Genomic DNA, 15765 nt, shown 5'->3' with positions numbered 1-15765 from the left:
ATTACTCCTGAGTTAAAACAAGACGCTGATGACGTCACCTCCTCCCCATTGGCTGCGCCGTCGCGTGCCCAACGACGCATGCGCACTAGCTCACACGTTTGCTCAGCCAGATGGCTGCGACGTGACGTTTGCGATGACGTAAGCACTAGGCACACCTTTAGTCAGCCAGAACCGTGCAGTCGCCGTGGCATCGGGCAGGCGTCCTCGTCTCGCACCTCGTAGGCCCTGGTTCTGTTCCCACCCGGACCGAAACTCACCAAATTTTTATTTTCAAAGGCATTAATTTACGTTGTTTGCGGGAACTTCTCTAAAAAAATGTGACGTCAATCCGAGCATTTCCTGACGTGTTTTTTGCTCTTTGCGCCGTCCGCCATATTTCGGTGCTTCATCACACCGGATTTTCTGCCTCATGGGACATGTAATAGAGAGTTTTGGAATAGGGGACGCAATCGGCTTGCGTGTACGCAAGTGGGGGCGATGGTACTGCGCATGCGCAGACCCAAATACATGGGCCCAAGAAACAGGGAAGGGTGGAGAGAGAGAAGGGGAAGCCCCCTCCCTCTGTTTCTTGGGCATTTATTTTTGTATACGCAGAATAAATGTATTTTGTTGACAGTCAGTGCTCGTCCAGTGTCTTTTTTGCCCTGGTTTTATTTCGCGCTTTATATACATTTACAAGCCCGCGCTTGAGTGTGTGTGTGTGTGTGTGTGTGTGTGTGTGTGTGTGTGTGTGTCTGTGTGTGTGTGTGTGTGTTCAGTTTTTCGTGCGGGTCAGGTAGTTCGGTGTTTTTCATATTCTTTTGACTGGCAGCAGATTCCCAACGTGTTTTACTTGCAGATGATTTAGCTAAATGATAGGTGAGCTTTTTGTTCATTTTCTGTTATATAGGCGTATGATATATGTTGTAACAAGGTGTTTGCGGATTACAAAGGATGGCATGACTATGCATGCACTTTTCAGTTAATAGGCGTCCCTGGTCTACATATATATCACAGTTAGACTACACCGAACATTTATCAAAAACAATAAAAAAAGGGTTAATAAATGACGATAATTCATTGTCAATGGCTTGAAAGTTAGCCTTCTTACAGTCACGTTAAACCCTCTTAACTTTTGTTTTGGGAGAGCAGAAATAATGCCTAAAGTTTTTAAATATGGTGGAGCTCTGCCGCTGGAGCTCCTTAAAGGGACACAAAAGTGAAAAATGATTTCTTTCTGCATCAGTAAATTACCGTTCTACAACACCAAAAACACCACTCTTACAACGATAAGACGTTTGGTAAGCCAGAAAAAGCGCAAGAACGAAATACGGGTGGCGACGCCTACTTAAGTTCCCGCACCTGGGGGCTGTGACGTCTTGGATTTTGATGGCATTTTCTAGGGCCTACTAAATATATATAGCGGTACAGATTGACTACATTGTGTTCTAAGGGAACCAAGTATTAAACATGGCAAGTTTCGGAAACCTTTATTCAGCCAAAGCGGCCCAAATGCGAAAACATACTTTGGAATCCCTGACGTCGCGCTGACGTACCGGTGTCGAGGTTTCGGCGCGAAATTCAAATACTGACACTGAAGCCTTCATTTTCTCATCTAATAATCAAACTATTTCTTTTAATGGCTGCCTGCAGGGTTCTCAAACAATGCTAAACTGAACTGATGTATTGTTTCGCTTTAGTGTCCCTTTAACTACGCAGTTTGGCCACGTACGCACCCACTGTCGCTAGCTATGACGCCTGGTAGCCTCCGGGGTGATGTTTACGCTGCGCAGCTCTACAGACCTCGCGTGCTTGCTATCGCTGCCGTTGCTTCATCCGTCTAGCGAAACTAATTAAAAAGAAAAGCTGTCCGCATCTATGGACTTGCATTTGTGAATGTAGAACGAAGCTGCCACTGCTTTTTTGAAATACACGTTTCACTTTCGGGTTACGACTATAGTTTGCAAAACCTGGAGAAGAACGTTACAAAAACCTGGACAAAATTTGCACATACAACACCATGTAATCTGGACACGTTCCGGGACAGTGAATGAGCCACTGTAATACGTTTTATTATTATTATTATTATTATTATTATTATTATTATTATTATTATTATTATTATTATTATTATTATTATTCAACAGGTTTATCAGGCTCTGACCACCAAAACACATGTTGCTTTATTCTCCATTTAAAAAAATGTGTTAACATCTCATGCGGCTGCTCGCTCAACCTGTGTCTGTTCCTTTAACATATTCTTTAAAAGTTGGCTGGTGAACAAAAGCTGCGCTCCGGTATAAATCCATAGGTTCTCGAAGCCGCGTATTTGTGCCTGCACATTAGAATCACATGCAATGCTCGTAGGGAAAGAGCTAAGGTGTATGAAAGGGACCCAAACAAGTGGGCTAATTTTGTTCCTGGCATGGACTGAGCGTATGCAACATTTGTGGGACTTGATAGCCAGCCCCATCGGTAGCTCTTGAATGGCTTCGCACCCTAGTATTATAGAACGTGCAGCACACTACAGATGCACACAAGACACAAACTATTGCGCGGCCCGGAGGCACTAGTCAGATGGAATTGCGCCAAACATCTCACGTTTCTTAAGCGAGTGCCTGGAATGAAAATGAAGCTATACAGGTATATGTTGTTGCGATAACGTTAACTTTTCGCTTTTAAATGGCAGCTTTCTGAAAGCGGACGCACACCCGTCATGAACCACTGCGGCAAGAACCGCATGACACCCGAATGTGCATGAAATAAATGTGGTACTTTTACAAGTCTTGCAATTTTAGAGGAATGAAAGGATACTTTACAGCAAAAGTGATTCGAGTGCCGTAGACATCGCATTACTGCCATTAAAAAAAAAAGTGACAATTTTGGTAGCATATGTTTTCTGTTGTATTCTGTTAGCCTATTTTCCTGTAATTTTACAGAAAAGTTTGTTTTATTAGGAAAGTAACTTTTACTCCCCGCACGACTGCAGCTTTCATGAAGTACGAGATGCGAGATAGTCAAATGTTGAGCTGCGGCTGTGACAGATTATACATGTGCAAATAAGCGCGCTATACGTGGAACATATATGTGACCACCTGACAGGACATCTATCGCCCAGACAGCCGGTACTACGAGACACATCCAAGTATCAACTGTACGAGTATGTATAGTCATGCTCTGAACCTCATGAACTCGCTCAGATCGCAGCTGTATATTATACGGAAACTAAGACCTCTAGGCCCTCGCATACGAGATCTATCTCCCTATACTTGCGTGGCTGGAGAAATTGCACACAAATGTTAATTGAGGATAGTAAAGGTACGAGCAAATCTCATTTCCCTCACAGTATTGATGACAAATTTCTGGTAAAAAGAAAACTGTCTTTCACCATAAACGGAAAAACAAAACATTTTTTAATTGAAATTATCGGTTTATGCCATTGAAATAAGTTTTCTGTAGTAAAACGATAAATTTTCCGTGTTTTCATTGTTTTCTTCTTTTACGTTTATTATTTACAGTGTAGGTAGAGAAAACCACTGTAGTGCTCCCTGATAAGGCGAAAATATTGCCTAAAGTTGTATGGTAAATTGAGTGCAAGCAAGTTTAAATATCTGGAAACAGTATTACAAAAAAAAAAGAATTAGACAACCGTGACGATCTGTAATGGTCCGGGACAGGCAATGTAAATTTGAGACATTTCGGGCCAACAAAGTTTCTGAAGACCAGGTGCAAGCAGTTTGGTAGATGCATATGTGGACGTATAGTTGACACCAGCACAGGAACATTTCTCGAAACCGGGACATGTCCCGGAAATCCCAACTCTTCTCATGACCAATTAAGCTGAAAAAAGCATCAACCATATCTATGTATTTCTTTAATCTTTGTCACATAAGTAACACTTAGGCCTGTTGGCGCTCAAAACGGTGTTAAATATACACGCGTGAATTCATGTTACGTTTATTTATTTGTTTGTTTGTTTGTTTGTTTGTTTGTTTGTTTGTTTGTTTGTTTGTTTGTTTGTTTATTGCCCACATGGTCACATGGTCCGAGGGCATCGCAGAGGAGAGTGGCAGCACGGGAAGCGTAACAATGAAACTGTAGCCTTGCAAATTACGCTACACTTGGACCATGCGAACAGGGGCGGTTTCCTTACTGCTTTTCTTGTTTGTAGGCCAACGCATCGTATTTGCTCAAGGTGAGGGAGGAGGAGGGGAGGGGGCGAGCGAACTCCGGCTCTTGTGATTCAAGCCGTATCTATATAGTACAGCGGCATATACAGTGCAAACAGTTCGTTTCCGGATCACATAATTTGTGCTTGCCAGAGTTGCACAACACCTGACTGCGTCGAAAAACTTCGTGCAGCTGGCGCCTTCGTATGGACAACAGAATTTTCAACATGACCCGTTCTCGGGACTGCAGGAAGTTCTGCTTCCTTTGTGCGCACTACAAAAGGCGCCTTTATGACTCCTTCGCGTATAACGCGGCCATTGTAATCAAGTCCTATACATCATCCTTTACAGCTCGCGTATTTGTGGTTGCTGTGGGAGCCGTTTCACTTGCTATTGAGTGCCTGCATTTCCTTTCGCCTTTTTGATCCGGTAGCGCTGTACACATAAACTGCGTCTTCGGCGTTGTTACTCGGGTTTGTGACATGCATCCAGAAACACGTATACCCGGTGGTACGTGCCAACCGCGTTCGGAATCGGAAGCTGAGGCCTATTAGTAAGAGTGACTATCTTGCTTAGCCAGCACTGTTACTACCTAGGTCTAAGTTACCAACTGTAGTTATGCCAAGGTATAGTGAATGATGTGACAACTAGGTGTATATATAGTAACTACAACGACCTTTTAAGAGCGTAACGCGGGCATTGCAATCAGATCCTATACATATTCTTACAGATCGAGTATTTGTGGTTCGCATGAGAACCGTTTCCTTTATTATTGAATGCCTTTATTTTCCTTCACCTTTTGATCCGATAGATAAACTGGGTCGTCGGTGTTGTTACCCGGGTTTGTAGTATGGGCCGATGCCTATGGCAGTAAATCAAAAGTGTGGCTGGTTCTATCCTAGTACCTGCGCAGGATGTGTGTCCTTGAAAGTGTTTTTGCGCGACTGCGTTATGCAGCTCAAAACTAGGCATTTGGTGATGCGGAGAAGTTAGTCTTCGCCAGGGCAGCTGGAGCGTATAGGAAAGTGGGAACGACGGAGCGGGGAAGGGAAAGCGGTGGAGGGGCGTGACGTAAAGAGGCACGTGACAGGAAGAGTGGAGGTGGTTACGCAGGTGTGCGACCACCAAGCGTCAAGGAGGAGAAATGTCTAACAATAAATATAAACAATCCGAATGAAATGGTTACGTACAGTCGCGGACAGAATAAAATGGACCACGGGTTCTCCGAAAACGTTCAATTCCCGAGCAGCCTGTAGCAGTAACCAGTAAAACTGCCCACGACAACGTTGTTAGCATATTCTAGTCGAGGTCAAAAATGCAAATACCAGATTGCGTTGTGAGGTTGCGGAGATATTCAGCTGTTTCTTAGATTTCATGGTCCGTAATATTTTGTCGCCGGGTGTACAGGTATAAACAAAGGTACCATGAAAACCGGAAAATGAATTTTTCTGAAGCGCTCTCTACAAAAATAATAAAAGATCACCGTGGCCACGATACAAAGGCCTTTTTTTAATAGTAAGACGTTAAAACTTTAATTTGCGCGATAGAGTCAGTGCTGCTTATTGTTGTCAGGGATAAACTGTTCCGCTCAAATATGGGGCGTGAGAAAGATTAACATTTAACAGAATTACCTTTGGTGCTGATAGGAGTTAATAATTCAACATGGCGGCACGTTGTTAGTCATGATGTCAGTGGCGTTATAGGTGTGGTTTAGGGCAAAGGACATACAGGGTAAAGGACGTAAGTTGCACAGTCACTTATACGATGCTTGGAAAATTTGAAATTACCGGCCTTGCGTTGAAATGGTTCGAGTGCCTCAACGTTACGCTTAGTGTAGAAGTCCCATGCGGTCTTCTAACCAATTTGTGAGCTTGTGACGTAGTCTTTGAAAGTGCTTGTATTGAGCTTGTGCAAAAGAAAACGAAGCTTAGGGGGACACGCAGATGCGATCGATGTGCTTGTTAAAACTGAGGGAGTTAATAATTATGACGCCTAGGGATTCGTAATTAGTGACTTCAGCAAGCGGCTGCAATGGGACACTGTGGAAAACAACAGACCGTGTCTTTTCCTTGTTAATTTCAGAAAAACTGATTTATCCGCATTCAGTTTCATTAATATTAATAAGATTTCAGAATCAAAGTCGGTTAAGAAGAGCTTGATCCTCCCAGCTGTTACTCTCGTTCAATACAGCGCAATCGCAAGCAAACGATCTAATCTGTACAGGGGCATTGACGAGTTATGTGACGTCGCTAATATATGTTAGGAATAAAAGCGGACCAAGCACAGTACCTTGAGGCGCCCCCGAAGTAACAGGTAGCTCCCGCTCACAATGTCCACCGTTGTCAAAAAACTGAACGCGGTTCGATAAGTAAAAAATCGATCCTGTTAAATACAAAACCAGGCAGACCAATGCGATGTAATTTATGAATTAGCATCGAACGAGGAACTAAGCCAGACGCTTTCCTAAAATCTAAAGATGACGTCAACCTGGCCTATACGTATCAGGAACGTGGGCAATAGTATGATTTATTGAGGCTATAGTTGTGTGACAGTCGAGAAACCTTTACGAAAGTCATGCTGATAAGAATTCATGATTGCGAAGTGTTCTTAATTCAGACTGCTCTGTAGACAGTGCCGGTTATAATAATGTAATAGCCGTTGTTCGCGTACAATCTAAATAAAAAAAAGTGAAGAAAAAAATTACACCGCGGCTCATCTTGTACAGCATAACCTGCATCTGTCTGACAGCTTGCGTTTTCGTCCATTAGCGCTCTGCGCTCAAAAATTGAAGGTCGCTTGAGCTTCGCCTTTATGAGATGGAACGCGATATATAGCATTCAAAGATCCCTGACTGCTTCTCACGCTTACCGGCAACAGCAGCTTGTGGAACCGTAATGTTTACCTGAAAATGCTAGCGGTGAACGTTGTTAACGAAGGTGAGCTTTCTGGTAGAAACGCACGACCTCCTGCGTGGGCCGATCGCGCGCAGGTATATTGCAGAACCGCGCCAAAATAACTACATCATTTTCAGCTTTCCGTTACTGTTTCGCACTTTTAATATTTAGGTCTGAGTTGGTTTAACATAAAAGACATCCGCTGTCGGTGTTTTGTTTCATGACATTTGTTCGTTGGCGGGAATAACTTTGTCAGGAATGTGATACAACGTACGGGGAACTTTAACGATAGAACGATGTGGCAACATAACCCGTATAGCAAGGCGTGGTATATGCACGTACCTAAATATATATACGGCATTTTTCGCTCACGGACGACTCCGCCGACGCCGACACCGGATTTTCTGCGGCACAGGGCCCTTAGCGCTCTCTGTCGCGTTAATATACTTTCCTGTCAGGAAAACGCTGTCATGCCTTTCGTGGCTTGAACGTGCCGCGTGGTCAGCGTAAGATAAGGCACGTAGAGTAAATGACTTATGTTTGGGGGGAGAGGATAAGCCCGAAATGGTGCTAAACTTTTCTATAGCGCGATAGGTATCGTCAGTAGAGTTTTATAGCGACAGCTGCTTGGTGTGTTGTACAGAGCAATAGGTGGTGTCCAAATCCACGATCCCGTGATGGCGCCCTCTTTTTATTGCGGATCTCGAAGGCTATGTGATTGCTGGCTGCCCGCGGCAGAAGCGATTGCGAGAGTCGGAATCAAGCGATAGGCGTCGGGTTTTGGACACACACACACACGCACACACACACACACACACACACACATATATATATATATATATATATATATATATATATATATATATATATATATATATATATATATATATATATATATATATATAAAGTACACGTGTACGGTGTTTAAGAGCGAACAAATGGAAGTCATGCGGATGTCGATATTTTGAATAAGACGCACAATGCCTTCGCATTAGTCAATCGCGGGAAGCATGAGCACTTTCGAGTTTTCATTTTATGCGTATTTTTCGAAGTTTACTTTCCCTCATTTGCCTGTCATTTTTCACCTTTTAACCCCTAATTCTCTGGAGTATCGTTTCAGCTGCATGGCTAGGCCGTGCTCTTTATCATCCAGTCGTTAGTTGACATTTACGATTGAGCTCCTGCTCAGCTGTAACGCAGCTGTAACTAGAACCTTCAACGCCGTGTGTATATAGTTGTTAGCCTGTGCACACACACACGCAAAAAAAAAAAATATCGTCAACCAGAAGTCAACGCGTGGCAGACGTTCCCCGTGACACCTTCAGTGAAGGAATTTGTCTGGTCCTTATGGGGGCCGGCGTGTGTTCGGTTACTTTCGTGCGCGTTTGACTCGTCGAAGAAGGCCCGATTGATGGCGATGTTTTGACGCTTACCCCCGTGAGAATTGAATTATACCGCGCCTTGGGGGATGCCGACGTCTCTGCCTAACCGTCCCATTGTCATTTAAACGCCGTCTGACTCGGTGCGCGAAGCAACGGTCGGAAATTCGAGCGCTCGAGGCTCTCTTATTTTCTTTTATTTTTGTTTTTCGCGAGCCATCATTGTTTCGGTGGCACGTACCACACTGGCCGGTGCCATCCGCCGCTGCTTCCCATTCACAGCGAGACTTTTGCCGGTCTGTGTCTTTGAAACGCGGAATCAGGAGTGCAACAACAACAAAAAATGAAAATAGAGCGAGCGAAGCCTTCCCGAACCCGCGCAAGCCTAGCTTAATCTCGTTCGGTGGCCGGGCCATTGTCTCATTTCCCGGAGGGTCTTTTTGTGTGCGCTGCCGGCCGCCGCCGTGCCCGACGGGGCTCTCTTGAAAGCGCCGCGCGCGCGCCGATAAAGAATGCAAATAACAAACAAACGGGAGCGCCGCGCACGCAAAAGGCACGGCTGTTCGCCGCCGTCCGTAGTAAGCGGTTACCAGACGCGCCGCGCTCCGTGAGCAGGGGGGGCTTCGGATAACGGGTACGAGCCGCGTAATGTGTCGGCGCGTTGCCACGTGACCCGGCGGCCCACCGCGATTGGCCGGCTGCCCGGGTATATAAGCGGGTCCGCCGGCAGTCCCCGAGTGCGTTGCCAATGTAAGGGGGTGTAAGGTTCCGAGGGGTTGCGTTTTTTTCGTGGGGCTACAGCTTCGAGCTGTGCTCGCCGGGGCTCGCTTACGGCCTCAGGAGGGCTTGGTTTTTAAGCTGCCTTCTTCTTCTTCTTCGTTTCTCACAATCTGTCCTTTTTGCCCCGCGCTCCAAAATTCTACAATTTGGCCACCGGATCTGGCTTTTTATCGGGAAGGGAAGGGTCTGGGTGATTTGATGAGCGAAACGTCCCAATTCGGGTTTAACAGCCGTAACGTCAACAACGACGAGGCAGCAGCAGCCTCCGCGGTTAGGCTTAGCAGCGCCAAGCCGAGTCGCCGTCTGCTCTTCTCTCGCGCGTTGACGACGCCACCGCTGCCGTTGTTGCCGCACCATGAAACAGGAGGTCTTCCTCGAGTGTGCCATGGCGGTCGACGCCTCCGGCGACGCCGCGGGCCAGGCCCTGGGCGACGAGAGTGGCCGGACCGCCGCCTGCGCGGGCCGACGCCGCAGCAGCAGCAGCGGCGGCGGCGGAGACGCTGCGGCGCCGACCGACGTGTTGATCCTTGACGACACCCCCGTCGGCACGCCGTGCACCGACTTCCTGGCGATCGGTGAGTGCATGCATGTCACGCCGTCGGTACCTTTTAGTTAGCCCGCGCTTCCCCGAGAGAGCGCGCGCTAGATGGACGACGCGCGCCGCACCTGCCCGCCCCCCGAAAATTGGGCCAGTCGACGAAGACGACGGCGTAGTGCATCGATTGGATTTGGTGGAGCGGCCTGCTATCTCGTGTGCGCCGCTTCTTGCAGGACCCGTAGTGTGTGCGTGCGTGCCTGTGTGTGTGTGTGTGTGCGCGCTCGATCAGGTCATCTGTACATAGTGACAAGGTCCGAAACACAAGCGATCTGCGTGTGTATGTGTGTGTGTGTGCCACGACGACAGTGTAACGAAGTCGGCGGACGCCGCGTGCATCGCTGCCTGTGCCGCGCCGGTTTGTTTTGGTTTGTTGGGAGAGGAGGAGAGGCGCGCGTCCCCTCACGTCTGGCGGCCCGCTCCCGGGGAGGTGGGGCTCCTAGCAACAAAGACGATCGTTAAAAAGCTGCGCGCTGTACACCGCTGGTAACAACAGCACGGCATCTTTGTGCCGGTGACTTGTGTTGTTAGGAAGGAGTCAGCTGTGATTTTCGATGTTGTATACTACATTACAGGGGCACTCCCCGTTGCCTTCTGCACTGGGCTGTTACTGTCAGCGAAGTTAAGTTTCCTTTGTTCGACCTGTGGGGCGTTTTCTCGGCGCCTTGCCGGCAGTGCCAAGTGTGAATGCGATTCGCGTTGTACGGCGATCAGAATTTTCGGGTTCCTGCCCTTTGTGAAACTTGTGCAGTGATGCGCCGGTGTCGAGAAATAAACCGCTCTCGATTGAAGTTGATCTGCTTACGTCGGATTAAGCTGCTGTGTATTGTAGATGATGCTGAGAATCTGGGACGAGAGCTTGCACCGCACACCTGTCGCATGTGCTTCAAGTGGGTCTGTTTTTTTGCGTGCGGGGAGTTATTTTCTTATCACTAATGTGTCAGCTGCTGCCTTGTTTGGCGTTTTCCATGTGATTATTGGCACTGTAATTCCTAAAAGAAAGTTTTTGTTCTTTGTTTACTGCGAAGCTGAGCATCGTGCCTTCGCCAAGAGTGAGTGGGTATACAAAGCCACCCCTCACCTACGACGCTACGCAGCAGTGCCTCCATAGAAGTGGGCAAATGCGAATTATCCGGAGGGAAAAATGCACTGTACGACATACCAATACTTCTGTAAATGCTGAGTAATGAGTTCGGTTACAGTCTCCAGCGGCGTGTTACCAATTCGTTATACCGAATTTTTTTTTTATTGGCTCGTATGTTCATGTTCGTTAGATATGCACGTCGTTCTCCAACAATAACAATATAAAAGGGCAGCAGGTACCATATAGCAATGCACGCGGTACCAATTCTGGCGTCTGGTACAGATCGCATTCAAGTCCTGCGTTACGAGGTAAGAATGCTTCCTTTGAGGTGCTGCATACATATGCTTGGAAATGTGCCCTTTAAGTGTGGTCACGCAAACGTCAAACCGTGTGGCTTATGAACTCACCAGATAGATGTCAGTGGGGGACAGCTGAAAGCGTTACTGACATTTACATACCGGCTCCCTATGACGGCCGTTTCTGACAGCGTCTGCGCACAATACTGCCTAGAAACTCAATGTGACAACTTTCGAGACCTTTACCAACACAAGAGGGTCGCAATACGCGAATATACAATGTGAGCTTTGATGTCATCGGCGCCGCGTGGATTGGGTTCCAAGTGAATAAAAAAAATTCTCCCCTTCATTTTTTTTTTCATGAATAATGAACGTTCTTCAGCCAAAGCAATGTAAGTAGATTATCTTTAAAGGACACGGGTTGTCGGTGCCGACTGATAAGATGTCTCTCGTTACTGTTGTTTAATCAGGCTGCTCTGGGCGCTCGAACGGTCGGTGAGATTGTTTTCCTGGGTACGAGCGGTTCTGTGTGGCCGCTATACTCCCGACAAAAAAAGCTTGGATGTATCCGGTCTGCTTGCATCGCGCAGTTGTTTTTTGTGTCGTACTCATTCCTTTTTTTTTTCTCTCTCTCTCTCTTCGACCTGTGCACTCCTTGTAGTACATTGCTCTTTCGGGCGAACGGGCTTGCCTTCGCAGTGAGAGTCGGCTCGGGCGAGCGTGGACTGTGCTGCCACGCTGCGCCGCGAGGCAGCAGCCTTCGACGGCCCTGCGGCATCGAAGTGCCAAGGGCGGCAGGATTCCCGAACCGCCAGGTGCCGAAACGGCCTGAGCATTCTCTTCTTCTTCTTCACTTTGTTTTTTTTTTCTCTCTTCCTCTTTCGCTGACCTTCGCTTTTCGTTCCGAGTCAACTGTCAGATGCCGCGTCATTCCTTATCGGGGAAGAAAAATTGCCATCCATCCGGTCGTACGTAGCACGAAGCTACAAAAGAAGCCAGTACGGGTTTCTCAGAATGTTTTGTAGTTGAAGGAAAAATGGCTGGCTCTCCCGTAATCGTGAGTAGATGTAAGGATGAAATGGCAACCGTCAAAACAGATTGGCTGGAGATGATGCTAGCCACAATCTTAAAATTGGTGCAGTGCGTGTTCGCAACGGTACACCACTCCGCAACACGCCATACTGTGCACTGGTCCCTATGGACGCAGCCCGGGTATAAGAAAAACCGTCTGAAAGCCACACCACTGGCAACGAAAGACGCCAGGGAGACAAGAGTGCACTGCCCAGCTATAGCAGGAGGAATTGTGTGGTTTTGCGTGCCAAAACCACGATTTGATTATGAGGCACGCCGTAGTGGGGGACTCCGGAACAATTACGACCACCAGGGGACCTTTAACGTGCCCTCAATGCATGGGACACTGGCGTTTTTTGCATTTTGCTTCCATCGAAATGCGACCGCCGTGGCCGGGATTTGATCCCGCGACCTCGTCCTTAGCAGTGCAGCACGGTAGTCACTAAGCCATACTAGCTAGCGTGTAGTCACGGCAGCTACAAGCGCCTGAAAGAGGCGCCACGTGGCGCCATCTCTCGGGGCGACGCAAAACCCGCGCCGCGGAACTCGCGGACCGCTGGTGCTCGGCGTTCAGCGCCTAAAGGTGACAATAAAGTGTATGGTGCCCTGTGTCTGCCTTTTGAACGTCGCTATCAAAAACGACAAATGAAACATAAGCGCACCAGAAGTTACAGCTTGAGTGATATTGGGAACAAACATTAGGAAGAACTCGGAAGCGATATTTTTGTGTCGTGTTTGGGCAGTAACTAGCCTGTGTAATGCAGTCCTGTACAAGAAGGTGGGGGCTAGAGACCGCTTTTTTTTTCAGTTTTGACTGGCTGCCGGGATGATCTCGTTTTAGTGCCCGGATAGCGCCTCTGACTTTTGGCTTAATGTCACTTGAAGGGCAGTGACAACGGGAGCTAAACGTATTTCATACCTAAAGTTCGTCGTGGTCCGGGGATCGAGCCAATGGACCCCTGCACTTTACTCTAGGTCGCTCTACACATCTGAGCTAACCAGGAGGGTACCAGATTGCAGATCAAGGCTGAATTGTCAACTCGAAGAACAGGGGCATTGGTTATGGCAAATTAATTTTGTGAAATCCCGCAAGGTGGCGGAAGGTTCATGAAAGGTAAAGAACCGAAGAAATATACTTCCATTTCGCAATTGTGTGCAGAAGGAAGCAATTCACCGTCGCTTAACCTGCGCGAACGACATCTCTGTGCTGGTGTTTGATCTGTGGTAGTGTGTGGCAGGTGTTGCGTCAACCTTCCGGCTGCAAGTTCATACTTGCACCGCGAGCTGGCGAATGAGGCGGCTCAGACTCGAGAGCCGCGCGACGTCACGTGACATGTTGCCAGAACGTGTGTGAATAAAAATAAAATATCAATAAAGTTGAAACGAGGATGTTTGTTAGAGGAAACGACAGACGGCTTGGATAAAATGCCGCCTGCTGCGTGCGTGCCACGTATAGTCGCTGCAGGTTAGGACGGCACACATGTACACACTCGCAGATAATTGAGCTTGGCTTCTATAGGAGTCTCAGCTTGGCGTACAGCAGTTGGCGATGAAGACGTTACGGCTGGAAGACTCGTTGTAGCGCGACTCTTGGTTCAAGGCAACCATTTGCAACACGCGCGTTAAAAAAAAAAAAAAAAATCCCTCTCCACTCCTGGCATACGTAGTGCTGCACACATTAACGTGTCCGCCTGTGCACTTGTGCTGTTCTTTTTATTGTAGCCAGCGCCCCAGATTACGACCTGGGCGCGATTGCGATAACAGCTGCACTAGCTAGCATTGGACGGTCGTCTGCAGTACTGGCCCCCTCTACTGCCTGGCATCGTCGAGGTTCCAGCGACTCGCATCTGCTAAAGAAAAAGAACGGCGGAGCGTTATCATGGAAGGGTTATTCATCGTTCTTCCAGCTTCGGCAGTGTCTAAATAACTGGGAGCAAGCGAACTCTCCGCGGAGCGCACGGTCCCAGTTCTCCGAGAGAGTAAGGTGCAGCGGCTTTACGTAGCTGCATAGCCGAAATCTATTAGCGTTATATCGTGCGTTTTCGTAGCAGCTATGAATCCTCGTGGAAACAATGACAGCTACCGCACTCCTCGCCTTCTGGCTCATGTTCGCCGTTGCGTTGTCTGCAGGATGCAACGGCAGCGAGGAAGAAAGCATTTAATAAAAGTAAACAGTATAGGTGTCTGCGGCGGGTTCTTTTGTCTTCCGACGCATGTCCTCGAGGCGGGAGGACGCCTGGTCCTGACGTTCTTATTCGCGGTCGCCCGACCGTTGCGGTAATTAAAAAAAAAAAAGAAAAGAAAACCCCGCCGCCCTCGTGACCCCCTCCCTTCCGGCGGGCCGTCGACCAGCGTGCTGCCGTTTCGCTCCCCCTCTCCCTCGCTCCTTTCTCTCTCCCTGAAGCCGTGCGTCTCCCCAGCCGCCGCCCCCCGCCACGCAAACCTGTCGCGACACACTTTTTTTCCCGTGGGCGGTTCCCTGGCCCCTCTATCCCCCCCCCCTCTTTCTTTATTTTCTTGCCTTTGGCGTTCTCTCGTCTTGCCGCCCTTGCGTTCTTTGCTGCTTTGCGCGAAATTTTATACGCTTCTGGCGCCCGTGTACCGCACCTCCTGCACCCGGGAAATCTTTTGGGTCGAGCGCGCACCCCGCGTTTCCCGCACCGTCATCGTTCGGGTGCGGTGTATTTTCTTAGCCGGGGCTCTTTTACTTCTTTCGCGGTGTTCTCCACAGCCGAAGACTTGCCTTCTCCTCCTCCTCCACCACCCTTGGCTTTCTCGTTGAACGCCTGACTACCGTGTTGGAAGGAATGAACTAAAGTATCGAGGGCAGCAGAGGCCGGCGAAGCCACAACACACACGCACGCATGCGCGTCGCTATGCGAAGTGAGTTACCGGGTGTGTGTATGTGTGGCCTCTCCTCGGTTGTCCTCGTTAAGGACGCCTTTATTATGGCTAATTCAAAGCGCGAACCATTAAGACTAAAGCAAAGGCACGAGTAGAGACAAGACACAGCGCTGTGTGCTGTCTCTTCTCGTGCCTTTGCTTTTGTCCTAGTAGGTGACGCTCTGAATTAGCCATGATTTCATACCAACTCGCCCATTTGTCGCTTCTGATCACCTTTATTGCCATTTAAAGAGACATAAACACACAGAAGTCACCACTTCCAAAGCCAAGGAGGGCACGACTGGCAGCGTCTGGAGGACAACCGAAAACCTCAAAACCGTATTCGCGAAAAAATTTTGTTGCCAGCATGAACAAGTGTATAGATAGCAAGGGGAAACACACGCACGTGGGCCGAAGTTCTCTGTGAGGTATCAAAGACGCAGCGTTAACATTCACGTCGATTCGACAAAATGTCGTCACACAACCTATATACCCCAGTTTGCCAACGCTGTTGCGACTGCTGCAGCATTGGGCGGCGCGTGCCCTTTTCATCTCCGAGATCTCTGCTGTGCCCCTCTTAGCCTTTGCGTACGACAGCAGCAGCAATGATGTCGATTGCGTAAGCGCCTGTGCGC

At 48.2% G+C, this 15765-nt stretch overlaps 1 protein-coding gene across 1 annotated transcript in view; it reads left to right on the top strand.

Moving 5' to 3' along the window:
* Positions 1 to 15765, top strand: part of LOC139049719 (MAP kinase-interacting serine/threonine-protein kinase 1-like) — a 124467-nt gene that overhangs the window by 11546 nt on the left and 97156 nt on the right. The window contains exon 2 of the mRNA XM_070525472.1: positions 9566 to 9776. Coding sequence (XP_070381573.1) covers positions 9566 to 9776 — 211 coding nt within the window. The remainder of the gene's footprint in view (positions 1 to 9565; positions 9777 to 15765) is intronic.

Source organism: Dermacentor albipictus, chromosome 9, assembly GCF_038994185.2.
Source record: "Dermacentor albipictus isolate Rhodes 1998 colony chromosome 9, USDA_Dalb.pri_finalv2, whole genome shotgun sequence".
Classification (NCBI taxonomy): domain Eukaryota; kingdom Metazoa; phylum Arthropoda; class Arachnida; order Ixodida; family Ixodidae; genus Dermacentor; species Dermacentor albipictus.
The sequence above is the reverse complement of the archived record's forward strand: the minus strand, read 5'-3'. Positions and strand labels throughout refer to the sequence as shown.